Raw genomic sequence first — 14343 nt, 5'->3', positions numbered from 1 at the left:
CACCTCAGTTTCGAGAGTTCCGGAACCTGTACAGAAAATTGGAATAGAGACCAACTTAAATATCATTTCCGCCCTTTTTATTGTTCATGAAAACCACACATTGCATGTTATACCACCTTCAGAGGTGGTGGTCCAGATTGCTGTACGCACTGGTACCTCTAATACCCAGTAGGACATCCTCTTGCATTGATGCATGCTTGTATTCGTCGTGAAATACTATCCACAAGTTCATCAAGGCACTGTTGGTCCACATTGTCCCACTCCTCAACAGTGATTCAGTATAGATCCCTCAGAGTGGTTGGCGGGTCACGTCTTCCATAAACAGCCTTTTTCAATCCATCCCAGGCATGTCCGATAGGGTTCATGTCTGGAAAACATGTTGGCCACTCTAGTCAAGCGATGTCATTATCCTGAAGGAAGTCATTCACAAGATGTGTATGATGGGGGCACAAATTGTCATCCATGAAGATGAATGCCTCGCCAATATGCTGGCTATATGGTTGCACTATCGGTCGGAGGATGTCATTCACTTATTGTACAGCCATTACAGCGCCTTCCATGACCACCAACAGCATACCTCGGCCCCACATAATGCCACCTCCAAACAGCATGGAACCTCCACTTTGCTGCATTCGCTGGACAGCGTGTCTAAGGCATTCAGCCTGACCGGGTTACCTCCAAACACGTCTCTGACGATTGTCTGGTTGAAGGCATATGCAACACTCATCGGTGAAGAGAACATGATGCTAATCCTGAGCAGTCCATTATACAGACAACGTGAGCCATGTACCTCCTTCCTGGTGGAATGACTGGAACTGATTGGCTATCGGACTCCCTCCATCTAATAGGCACTGCTCATGCATGGTTGTTTACATCTTTGGGCAGGTTTAGTGATATCTCTGAACAGTCAGAGGGACTGTGTCTGCATTACAGTATCCATGGTCAATGTCTATCTTCAGGAGTTTTGGGAACCAAGGCGATGCAGAACTTTTTTTGATGTGTCTATATCTAGACTGAGCCATTGCATTTCCCTTTTCAGATTTTCTAGCTTCCCTGCCATGTTCAAGCTTCAACCTGACTCATAGAATGTTATCCTTTCGTAGGTTATTCAGTCTTTTTCTCATGATCACCTCCCCTTTGGCAGTCCTTTCCTGGATATCCAAATGGGGGAGTATTCCGGAATCTTTTGCCAATGGAGAGATCACCATGACACTTTTTTACTTACAGGCCACATGTCTGGTCGATACCTGTTATGTCTCTTTAATGCAGTGATTTCTATTGGCATCTGCATGCTCATGTCATTGATCACTGCTGATTCTTCTGCCCTTAGGGGCAGTTTCCCACCCCAGTGTCCACTCCTCCACCCTCTTTGACAAGGCCATTGGAAGAATGAGGATGACTTCTTATACCGGAAGTCTTCAGCCACCAATACTGGTTATTAATCAAAATTTAAGTGGTTTGCAGGTTTTGAACCTGGGACTGAGAATGGTTCAGTTACTAATTAAAGTTGCTACCCATAGACCACCGGTGATGAGTATTTCTCCCATCAAGATGTTTGTCAGGTGACTTGGCATGGCCACTAACATGTGGAGAAAACATAACCCTTACTTGTCGCCAGTTCATTATAGATAGAACAAGCACAATTTATGGAAAATAGTACTTTATAGAGCCAATGTAAGATATGATGAAGTAAAGATTGCGCACAACAGTGAACACATTGAGTGGACAACAGTTATACAGGTTACAAAGTAGCCAAGCACTCATTTGCGACAAAGTTATTAAAAACAAGTTTGGGCCTGAAGCAAAATGGACTATGGCACAGTGACATCACTATAGGAACAGAGCAAAGCACCGGCTGCTGCAGCAAGCAGCTCTTAAGCACAAATAACTATTTATAACTACATTAAGGTCTCATAAAATTATGTTTATATGTTAGTAGAGAATTAAGAGTGCCACTGCTGGGATTTTCGCTTTTGTGCTGCTGCCACCTTTTCCATGTTCAGCTACATATTAAGGAAGCACATCTGAATGAAAAGTCTTATTCTAACATACAGTTTGATGATTTCTGGTGAAAAATCAACATATTTAGTTTGCGCTGTAGTGCAGATTGTTTTTACTATATTCCTTTCCTTCAAATTACTTACTAAATCATTAAATTCATTAAAAAGAAGTTCAAATCGTGACACTTTATGTAGCTGATCACCTGTTGGAACTGTAAGCCCACTGTGAGATAGGACTTCAATCCAGCCAAAATATTCCGCATCTGTTGCAGAAGGACTTAAAATATCTCCAGACGATGTTCCCAGTGTGTCGTCATACTTCTTTTCATGATATGCAATGTATGCAGCCAGGTATCGAAATCATTCTGTTGAGGGAAAAAGAGAAAAAGGAGTCAGATCCCTTGCTGACAGCTGAATCTTCCCATGCAGGTAGAAGAGGAAAGTTAATATCTTGCAGTTCTATTTCACAATCTCCTGTTTCCAGCACTTCATTCATGCAGAGCAAAATTCTTCTGGACAGATGTGACGCCAAAAGTCCATCAATGCCAACTGCCTCTATGGTAGTTTCATTTGATAGAGAAATATCATGAGCATTGTGCCCTAAGAGTAGCAGCCGTAATCAATGTTTCACTTCTGTTGGAGAAGGGTTCAAGTGGAAATGACCAAATCCTCATATCTGCAAGAAACAATTTTCCAGTGTGTTGTGGTTCAATCATGCAATTAGAATACATCTCATCAGCACTGGCTGAAGGTCTGAATACAGCTCAAATAATGACCAGACTGTTGTCGTGATGACTTTCCGGAATGGGAGCAAATGATTTGTACTGTTGCAGTTTGCATGAAAACGCTGTGAGACAATGCAGCCATTTGGATGCACTTCTGATAACTTTTCTTATATCTTGACCACATTTTTATTTTTCCAACAACCTTAACGCGTTTTGACTTTACATCATTTTCAAAGGCTACAAAATGCAACATGAAACTGGTATCAGAAGATATGAAAATATGATACATTTCACTATTAATAAGAGACATATTAAAATGACAACAATATGACTTCCTAGCGTAGCAGTGATCTGTCGCTCATGTAAAATTGTTCATTAGATACATTGTATCATGTCAGCATTCTCGATCATGAGACAAGTGCAAACTACTACCAAGGGAAAATTTTTGGAAGCCAAGTGGACTAAACAATAGGGGCACTGGGTAGGTGGTACAGGCAGTAATTTGTTTTTGTTTACAACCATAATTTCCATCATTACATCATATAAAACAATTTAATCAGTAAACGTGGAAACCATTTTACAATGTTTTTCAAAAAGGTATTACTTTACAAAATAATGTGTAACTGACTTTTTTTTTAATTCATACCTTGGAAGCATGTGCTGATTGGTGCTGGGGCCAAATGTCTGTTAACTAACAAGTCTTTTGTTTATTTTTTATTTTTTGATTTTTTTTAACAACTTATGGTACAGAAATTACTATCATCAGTAAAAGTTCATAAATATTTAATAAAAGTTAAAATTATAGGGGTTACTAGAGGGTTGGAAGGGAATTGGTTAAAGTTGGCACACTTAAAATAACATACATGAGATCTTCTGCAGTTGTATGACCATGAAACTGTTTTCTGTGAATAACAAATATTGTGGATCACCATGATGCAGTTAGAGAAGGGGGGAGGGTATGGGTACACAGCATTCATCTTGATGTTTAAAAATCCTGTAAAGCTGTTTGTAATACTGTGACTACAAATATTTATAAAATGACAACTTAAATAAAATAATGTGAAAGCATTGTGAAAGAGCTATAATAGCACTGTTGTCAAAAGTTTTCAATTTGGGTCATGCAGTGTCAAGCGCTGAGCGACCGCTTGTGAATACTCTCGGCCTATGATCAATCTGCGCATATGACACTAAATATATAATAAATAATTAAACTTTTACTCATATTGCACACAAAACAAAACACAGGATGAAGCCACACAAAGGTGAACAGTCTTGGGGGTAAAATACAGAATGGTATGTCATTCATCACAAAAAGAATACTGTGTAGTGGTGATAAATGGCGTAATGTTTGTTACTCGCAGAAAACAGTTTTATGGTCATACAACCACAGAAGATATCACGTATATTATCTGAAGTGTGCCAGCCTTAACCAATCCCCATCCAACCCTCTAGTAATCTCTATAATTTTGACTTTTATTAAATATTTATGGACTATTACTGGTGATAGTCAAAATGGCTCTGATTACTGGTGATAGTAATTTATGTGCTGTAAGCTGGGGAAAAAAAAAAAAAAAAAAAATTATCTGTTACACATTATTTTATAAAGTAATCTCTTTGTGTAAAACATTGTAATGTGGTTTCCATGTTTACTGATAAAATTGTTTTATACAATGTAATGATGAAAACTGTGGTTGTAAACAGAAACAAATTGCAATGTGTACCACATATCCAGCACCACCTGGCGGTTAGTCCACTTCGCTTCCAAAAATTTTCCCTTGGTAGCAGTTTGCACTTCTCTCATGATCAAGAATGTTGACGTGTACAATGCATCTAATGAACAATTTTATATGAATGACAAAGCAGTGGTAACCTAGGAAGCCATATTCTTGTCATTGTAATATGTCTCTTATCAATGGTGAAATGTATAATATTTTCTTCTGATACCAGTTTTGTGTTGTATTTTGTAGCCTTTGAAAATGACATAAAGTCTAAATGTGTAAAGTTGTTGGAAAAATAAAAATGTGGTCAAAACATAATAAAAGTTATCAACAGATTTGTACTGCCTATGTGCATTTTTTCAGCACACATGTACAGTTCCCTTAATATTCTTTCCTGAACATCCGTGTGCATTCCATAACCACAGAATAATATATTCTTGTCACTGAATCTTCATGCATTCAGGATGTCTAATGCATAGTTCACAAGCTGAAAAAAATTTGCTGCTTCCGGTTCTCCGGACATCAGATATCGTATGGCTTCAGCTGTTGTACTCAAAAAAAGTTGCATAGCTAAATAGAGCCATTGATATTCTCTGCCCTTGACAATGAGTTGAATTTGTGACAGTTGAGGACACAACTTCATTTCAATCCTGTCTACTGTGAGCAGTATTTCTACAGAACATTTATTAGCAGTTTTCCCACTTGGAAGATTTATTCCCTCATCCAGAAAGTTTTATAGATGTGGAGCTCCTCCACACCCACACCGGAATGATGGCCAACTCAAAAGGTCTACTACCATCTCTGCATAAGGGTTAGTTTTCACTAAAGTGAGGTCTCATGTGATGTGGGTACTATCATGTTTGTGCTCATCTGGAGATAGATTGGGTCGAAAGGTGAATGAAAGGTAGTGCTTTGAAGGGCAGAGGGAAAAAAGTGATAGTTGGGTCAGGTTGTAGGAGCAGTGGTTTTCTTGCTGCTTGTGACAGTTTGTGAAAGGGTTGGCTTTGTTAGTAGTGGGTATCATGCATTTCGATACCTTTGTCGTTGTGCGGTGGTGTTACTCAGTGGATGGCACTGGGTGCTCGTTTTGATTTCTCTGTCAGCATCAGCATACTTGTAACAGTTAGGTTCATCATTGTTTTGTGTCAGATAAGTCATATATCAAATTCACAGTGTAGGGTAATATTGGCAGTTTGTTTGTGCATCATTGTGCGAGCTTGTCGGTTTCCCTGCTGTAGCCTGTGTGTTGACTTTAATAGCAGCTGGCATATCCAGTCAACGTTGCTGATATGCAGGGGCTTGCCGATGTCGTCGCTTGTGGATGTATGTTAGCTTGCCATAGGTGGTTATGCCCTAGCTAGTAGAGTCTTTGGCCACTTCTGCTCCCACCTATGTTTGTGATCATAGTTTCCCAGATTAAGGATGAAAGGATTGTTCAAGTGTCTCGAGTTCCTGTTTAGTCCTGTGGCATGTTTTTTGAATACTTCCTTGAGAGTTTTGAGGCGGTATTCATTGTGAAGATCCATGGTGCGTGTGTAGCATGGAGTGTTGCTAATGATGCATATCACTTTGTTCTGTATGATCTGCAGGCAGTGGAGCCATGTAGGAGGTGCGTATCCCCATACGGGAGCTGCATACGTCATCAGGGATCTAATCAGTGTCATGTATATAGACCTCAACACCCTCCTATTCAGTATAATTTCCCTGCTGAGCATTGGGTAGAGTTGCTTGAACCTCGCATGTGCTCTGTTGACAACGTGTTCAAGTAGTCCCCCTAGAACATGGTTCCTCATTAATTTAAATACATGTGGAACATCTGAAAATACCCAGATTCATTTATTTTCATATTTGGGATTTGGAAGCAGCTGTTCTATTAAGACTTGTCCACACAAATTGATTTTTTGTGCCAAGGTCACACATTACTGCAACAACATTGTAGCCAAAATCTTGTATGGAGCAGATGATAGTGTTTAAGTGATCAGCTGTCATCTGTGTGTCAAAGTCGTAGTAGATTGATTGCTTCCATCCTTCAAACAAAACCCATACCACAACAAACAACATGTTAGAGTGCAGCCCTACAATACAATCTTCAACAGACTCATATAAAGCACTGCTGCCTACATTCATTTCATTGAATGAGAGCGCACATACACATTCAACTTTTGGCAGTACGGATGACTGGGCTTTCATTAGCTTTAAATATCTGTAAGAACACTAGGAAAGCATGAGAGAGGGCATGATTTCCATCTTTCTGTGTTGGTAGTCCAGGAAGTGAAACCAGCCTGATTCTTTAAAAACAAATAACACTTCCTAGATACAAAACAAAGAGTAACTGCTTTATGAATGTCTTCTCTTTGCCACTTTGCTTATTTCTATCCACTCAGAAACCAGTTTATCTGTGTTCTTAGAATAGTTTGCTAATATTTCAGTCACCTTCTCCTGCACTTGCTGCTTTTGATAATTCTGCTTATGTTTTATTTTCTCGACACAGGCTTTCACTTTTAGTTTCAGGCTCTTCTCACTGTACCTCAGTTTTGCACGTTGGGCTGTCAGTTTGTTGTTCCTATATTCTAATTCTTCTGTGAATTTACAAAGGTCACTGATTTGTTTACTGCCAATCTCTCACTCATCTGTAGCTGTTGTCTGGTCCAGTTTTCTTTTTTTGGAAGACAAATTAGCCAGGTGCTCAAGAGTACTTTGTATTGTCTTCCTTGTCTGCAACGTGTCTGCTCTATTTGGAGAAACTGCTTCATCTGCACTTGCATTACCACTTAAACTAGGAACACTTCCTGGTATATTTGCACTCCATACTGTATCTGGTTTAGACACTTTCCTAGGTGGTTGATTAAGGAATTCTGATCCCAAATCAAGGAAATAATCATCAGGCATGAAATGTAAAGAACACACTGTTGGCACTTTGTAATCCAAACTTTCTGCAATTGAATGATAGACTACATCCAAGTCTTTTGTCTTCCTACTGTATGACCTGCATCCCGTTACAGTACAGGCAAGCATTTTAAAACAAAACTTTCATCAAACATCACAAAGCATGACAAACAAGAGCAAACAGCACAACTCTCTTACTCGTCTCAATACACATTGGAGCTGCACACTGCCACAAGACCCTATGATGGTGACGTGTGCAGAATGACAAATTGTACAGTGATCTGCACATCTCATTTAGGCTCCCCTAGGTTTACCGTTGCTTAAATAAAACTGTTTTCTTTTTTTGGGAGACAAATTAGCCAGGTGCTCAAGAGTACTTTGTATTGTCTTGATAATTGGCTGCTCACTAGAGCATGCCAGGGTGCCGACCCAAGTGGCCTCCATAAGTGGACCTGTGAACTGTACGGACGTGCGATCTCTGAAATCACGTGTGTCATGAGTGAAGGTACATCATGATCTTTCTAAAATATGGGAACCACAAGAACATTCATGAAATCAGGAGGCATTTTCTTCAGTGTTCCTGGTTTTAATGATAAATTAATGTATGTGTCTTGCGAGTTCCTCACCACCTTTTTTGAGAGCTTCTACTGGTATTCCATCAGGACCAGTGGCTATGTATTGTATTGCTTGAATGACAGCACACCTTACTTCACCTAATGTTGGTGGGGAACCAAGTTCTTCTTTGGTAGGTTCTTGTTCCATGATGTTGTGCACGTGTCAAACAATGGAAACTTCAGATAGGAATATCGGCAATGTGGAAAAGACAGATTGCTACTTACTGTAAAGGAGACCTGTCAAGTTGTAGACAGGCACAATTAAACATACACACAAAAAAGCAAGCACCTCTCACAAACAACACATGACTGCCAACTTGAGCATGTCGTTCTGGAATGCCATTTTAACAGAAGAGTAACATGGGAAAACTTCACAGTGTTGTTGGATGGAAGAAAGTCATTTGGCAAAAATCAAACAATGGAAACTCCAGGCAGGAATATCAACAATGTAGGAAAACAGATTTCTACTTACTGTAAAGAAGACATGTCAAGTTGCAGACAGGTACAATTAAAAGACACTCACATATATCTTCGTCTGCAGCCTTCATCAGTAAAAAACACACACACACACACACACACACACACACACACACACAAGCCAGCACACCTCACACACACACACACGACTGCCAATTTCAGCATCTCGAGCCAGAACACCATTCCAGCACTCTGTCCCAAGATGCTAGAGTTGGCAGTTGTGTGTGCATGAGGTATGCTTGCTTTTTTCTTTTTTTTGTGTGTGTGTGTGTGTGTGTGTGTGTGTGTGTGTGTGTGTGTGTGTTACTGACGAAGGATGTGGCTAGAAGCTGTATGTGAGTGTCTTTTAATTGTGCCTGTCTGCAACTTAACATGTCTTCTTTATGGCAAGTAGGAATCTGTCTTTTCTACATTGTTGATGTTGTGCACTTGTTCATCAGTAACTGATTTCAGAAGGTCTTCAAAATGTTCTTTCCACCTATTCATGACGGGGCATTGATGTTTTAGAAGAGTACATTTGTCACTAGACCAAAGTGGATTTCAACCAAAGATGCTTGGACTATAAATTACTGTTGTGGCGTGGAAGAACTGTCACGTATCTTTATGTGTGAGATATTCTAACTCTCTGGATTTCATTATCTGGCACACATTCCTCGGCGCATGGGTAGTACTTTGTACTTTTGTTTTAGCAAGACAAAAGACTTTTCTTTTAGCGATTAAGTTCAGCTGCTTTTGTTGTGCTTACAAGGCTGTCCTCTTCTCTGAGATCAATACTTCAAATCTTCTACAATTTTTTATGTTTCCTAGTTTTGTATCCTAATGTTTCTTTGCAGGCATCCATAATATTAGTCTTTAAATCTCCCAGTGTTGTGTTACGTCGTGACAACATCCCTTAGGCAGTGCCTGATGAAGTTGTTTCCTGTACTGTGAGGTATATTCTGATTTGCCAAACTTCTCAGTAACAAATTTGTGTCTACAGTTCTTCTTTTTTTTTCCTTCTCTGGGAAGATAGTGACAAATGCATGACAGATCTAGTACTTCGGTGATCTGTCTAACAGTTATCATCATCTTCATAGCTTTATTCATGAAAACATTGTGTAGATCTTACTTGCTTACAATTATATATTTAATTAGATGCCAGTGCTTCAATCTAGGTTGCTATCATGATTTTTTGAACCTTTTATCACCTTGCAGGTGTCAACTGACCCATCACTGTCAACCTATGATGTAGTCGTCCTGGATGAAGTGCACGAGCGTCATCTCTATGGAGATTTTTTGCTTGGAGTCGTGCGCTGCCTGTTGTATCAGCGACCAGATTTAAAAGTTGTTTTGATGTCTGCTACAATCAATATAAAGTTATTTGTGCAGTATTTTGCTGGTGATGCAGTAGTAATTCAGGTGAGTAATTTGTCCATTTTAGAAGCAAGCATCTTTTTGTTTCAGTCTAATATAATGTCCACTTATCGATTAATTACTTGGATCTTACTGAACAAGAGTTTTAAAACAAATCAGTTTGGCTTCTTCCTGTTTAATTACATGAAACCATGTAAGCAGAAATGTCAAATAAAATTACTGTAGACACTTGAAGCAAGAAGTAAATCAGAAGGGGTTTATCTAACAAATTATGTAATGTATCTAAAAACAAAGATGATGTGACTTACCAAATGAAAGTGCTGGCAGGTTGACAGACACACAAACAAACACACAAAATTCAAGCTTTCGCAACAAACTGTTGCCTCATCAGGAAAGAGGGAAGGAGAGGGAAAGACGAAAGGATGTGGGTTTTAAGGGAGAGGGTAAGGAGTCATTCCAATCCCGGGAGCGGAAAGACTTACCTTAGGGGGGAAAAAAGGAAAAAAGGACGGGTATACACTCGCACACACACACATATCCATCCACACATATACAGACACAAGCAGATGTATTTAAAGACCAAATTATGTAATGTTATGGATTAATGTTTGTTCTGAGAGGAAAAAAAAAACTTGAAACTGATAAGAATTTTTGATGGAGTTAATGAAATATTTTATTAAAATAAAGCTTCTATCCTCTGTTATTTGTCCTAGAACACTGCATATTATTTTCCCATATATTTATTTTATTTTCTCGTATATTTATTTTTACCTAATAATTAGACAACATCCATATAACCATTGCATTTGCATTTCAACAGGTTCCTGGAAGACTGTATCCCATAAAGCTTTATTACAGACCTATTTCTGTTGAGGAAAAATCTTCAAAATCTGGACGTATTAATCCAGCACCTTATGTCCGGATTCTTCAGCTTATTGATGAAAAGTTTCCAAGTAAGACCAGAATTGTATTGCAACTATACTACAATCATTTTGTGTGGCCTAACCCCCCCCCCTCCCCCATCCCCCCTTCCCCCTTCCACTCAAATTGCCTGCTGTCAGTGATTCTATGCCTTCTGTGCCAAAGGGGAATTTTTTTTCCATATGATTTTAATACCTTGGTAATCATTTTTCTTCATAAGAGATCTTAGACTGGTGTAATTAACATTTGTACAACAGTTTATGGTGCATAAAAACGTGTTTTGTTTTGTACCAGGTTCATTGTCCTGTCTCTCTGTCATTACATATGCTATAATTAAACCAAATGAAGACAAGTACTTTGTTTCCTGCTTACCAGTAAATAGTGGGCTCACCTGACCAAAATCTATAACGATTCATTACTTTGAAGGGCATGTGACATCTTGAATATAGTAAGAAGAAAAGAAGGTTTGTATGAAGTCACATTGTGCAAGCCTTACAAGGAGAGGTCCCTAGTGGTGGGTGGACTTTTTGAAATCATCTATATGATGATGTAGGTTAAGGTTCCATGTATAACATCCAACAGCCAATCCCCAGGTAGGCTCTCATTTGTAAGTAATTGATGAAAAAAATTGGAATTTTATGTGATGCTGTACCTACAGGTTTAAAAATGGAATCATATCTGACTCTTTGTGCCATGTAATGTTTAAGGTACAGGCTTCACACTCTAAAGGTTGTGGGTTTGAAACGTGTCAGAGGCTTTGAAATCTTTTATTTTTAAATGTTCTTCAAAATATCTTTGGTTGTTATTTTTATTCAATTAATAGGATTAAATGTAATTTTTTATTTCCATTTCTTAGTCACACGATTTCATCACTGTGTTATCTTTTTCAATTGCTCTCATTTTTTCTATCAACCATTCCTTTTCCACTTGGAATCTTTGCACATGTGAATTTAATTATTTTTATTTATCTATCTTAATATTTAGACAATTGTAACTGCTGTTTATCAGTTAAAAACAAAAGATGGGATAATCTATTAATAATGACTGAGATATGGTGTCAGAAAGGTGTTTTTCATTACAAGATGTATATTTTTTGGATAGTAATCATCATACAAAGATTTAAAATAATGAATTCTTATTGCACTGTGGACAAAGTAATGCAGATGAAGATTTCAATGAATGAAGGGATTACAAATAAAACAAAATTCAAGCAGGATGTAAAAGGGAAATAAAGAAGGAAATAACATGAATGAAAAGGACATTAGAGATATTAAATTGGAATTAATGCATAAAAATAACGAAAATCACATGAACAAGAGTTCAAGTCAAAAAAGAATGAGAGGGAGAAAAATGAGAGCAAATGAAAATTTAATATGACAATAAAATGACATGACAAAGGATAGAAATAAAAAATTACAGTTAAACCAATTAAGAGTATATAAATAACAACCAAAGTCATTTTAATAAAGATTTAAAACTGAAAAATTTCAAAACACTTGATGAGATTCAAATACACAAGCTGTCATATGTCAGGCCTGTACCTTAACTGTTCGTTGTGCAACCAGTCTGTATAAACCTCCTTTTATAAAACGGTAGCGCATCATGCTAAATTCTGATCTTTTTTTAAATTTTTTATCATTTACTTGCTAACAAGAGTCCACTAGGGTGAATGACTGCAGGGTATTATACTCCAGACTTCAATTTACATCACAGTACAAATGGTTTCAAAAAGTCAATTGCATTGCTGGGTACCTCCTCTCATTAGAGAGGAAATTTACCCAGTGCAAGACATAGGGCAGATAAAACTGAACAAAGCATGGTACTAATTAACAGTGAAATTCTAGCAGCAGAAGGACTCAAAAATCAGGGAATTAAAGAGCGAGTAGTTTAAAAGTAAGAGGGAGAGAGAATAGGAAAAAACCTCCTTGTGTATGAACACATAATCTATCAGTAAATACTGGAAAAAGTAAAGTGTGTTTATTCACCATATAGTTGAGGCATTGAGCAGTCAACAGCCTCTTAAAGCAAATTTTAAAAAAATTGAAATCGTTGCTGATCTTTTTGACAGTGTTCTTCCTTGAAACTAGGTAGCAAAAAGATGTACACACAAGTATCTACATTGTCTCAGCCAATTGCATTATCTTTGCACTGCAGCCCAAATGTAGCAAAATGCTGTGTGAGAGGAGCCTCGTTCCACATCATTTCAATAAAAAAGTTGTTCAAGTGATCTATGGAACATGTAAATATTTACCTAAGGTGGGCTGGAGGGAAAAGTGGCTGGCAGTTGCAAGGGAGAGGCAGCAAGAGAACTAGATAGGAACATGGCACCAATGAGCCTGTCATGGCACAATCGGGAGAAATCGTACATGACACATATATATGATGCGTATCAAGAACGGAGAGAGGTTTGTTGGAAGTTACCTTCAGCAAATTCTTTCGGTATTACTCACCTTCCAAAACATGTAAATGGATTTGTTCTTCCCAGGAAAGGGGTTCCATCAGAAAATGTCTTGATATAAGCAGTTGCTTCAGAAAATGTCTTGATCCAAGGGATTACTGCTTCTTTCTCTCTCTCTCTCTCTCTCTCTCTCTCTCTCTCTCTCTCTCTCTCTCTCTCTCTCTCTCTCTCTCCCTCTCCCTCTCTCTGCCCTCTTTTTTAAGGAGGGGGGAGGGGGGGGGGGGGAGTTTGTCAGTTGAATCAAACCCAGACTTGCATACCCCAAGGGAATTTTGTCTTGTCTTTGTACGAGATCAGGTCTTGTTATTCCATACATTCCATTGGTGAACTTCAGAAGTAGTTGTTTGGAGTTTTGTGTTATTGTTTGTATTCCCTTGTCCAAGTTTCCTTGACTGAATTACTAATTCAGAAACTATTCAGTTTGCCAATACTATTGTACAGTGATTGGATGGATGTTCACTGGTCTTCCATCAAGCATTGTCTAGATTTCTCATTGGATGTGACAAGAGTGAATATGATAGCTGGTGTTGATCCAGAAGCATGAATTAAATGGTATGAAACTGGGGTGAAGAGGAGTGGAAGGTTTCAGCTGGATGTTTTGGAGAGGGGTTGGGGCAAGGAATGGAATAATCTAATTTAGATGATAACATATAACATTGTTATTGTTTGTCTGTTGGTTATGAGGTGATTATTCAACTTGGGGAAATTTGCTTGTAAGCTGAAGTGCTAACTAATGGTGAGAAGTAAAAGCAGTGCTATAATTGCTGTGTACTTGTATATAAAACCTGATTCAGAATAGATAGATTTACTATGAATGGTGAACAGCTGGGAAGGGAGAATGTCACTGGGAAAAGCTGATGCCTGTCAAAATGAAGATATCCTTAATTGTTCTGTCAAATAACTTGTAGTGCAGTGCACAATATTCACAAGCAAGAGCAAACGAAGTGGTGTGGGTTCAGAAACAAACCATCTGAATTTATTCTTGGAAAATGCAAATTGAGGTTCAGTGAAATTGAACCTCTCAAGTCAACCATGAATCCACGTGTTGAAAATATCATTAATGTGTCAGAGTAAGATGACAGGTTTTGCAAAACTTGAACCTTAGGGATGCTATCTCTCAGCATCCCCTGTAAAGATCAAGATACTGAGCCATCCTGGCCCTGTGTTCTTACCATTGATCAGTTGCACCTC

The 14343-nt window shown here is 38.3% G+C and overlaps 1 protein-coding gene across 2 annotated transcripts in view; it reads left to right on the top strand.

The window, feature by feature from the left end:
• Positions 1 to 14343, top strand: part of LOC126466679 (probable ATP-dependent RNA helicase DHX34) — a 179030-nt gene that overhangs the window by 42294 nt on the left and 122393 nt on the right. For both annotated transcript variants that reach the window (XM_050096401.1, XM_050096402.1), the window contains exons 5-6: positions 9615 to 9818; positions 10594 to 10726. In XM_050096401.1, coding sequence (XP_049952358.1) covers positions 9615 to 9818; positions 10594 to 10726 — 337 coding nt within the window. The remainder of the gene's footprint in view (positions 1 to 9614; positions 9819 to 10593; positions 10727 to 14343) is intronic.

Source organism: Schistocerca serialis, chromosome 1 (assembly GCF_023864345.2).
Source record: "Schistocerca serialis cubense isolate TAMUIC-IGC-003099 chromosome 1, iqSchSeri2.2, whole genome shotgun sequence".
In the NCBI taxonomy this organism is placed as follows: domain Eukaryota; kingdom Metazoa; phylum Arthropoda; class Insecta; order Orthoptera; family Acrididae; genus Schistocerca; species Schistocerca serialis.
Note: the sequence above shows the minus strand (reverse complement) of the source record. Positions and strands in the feature narration are given on the sequence as shown.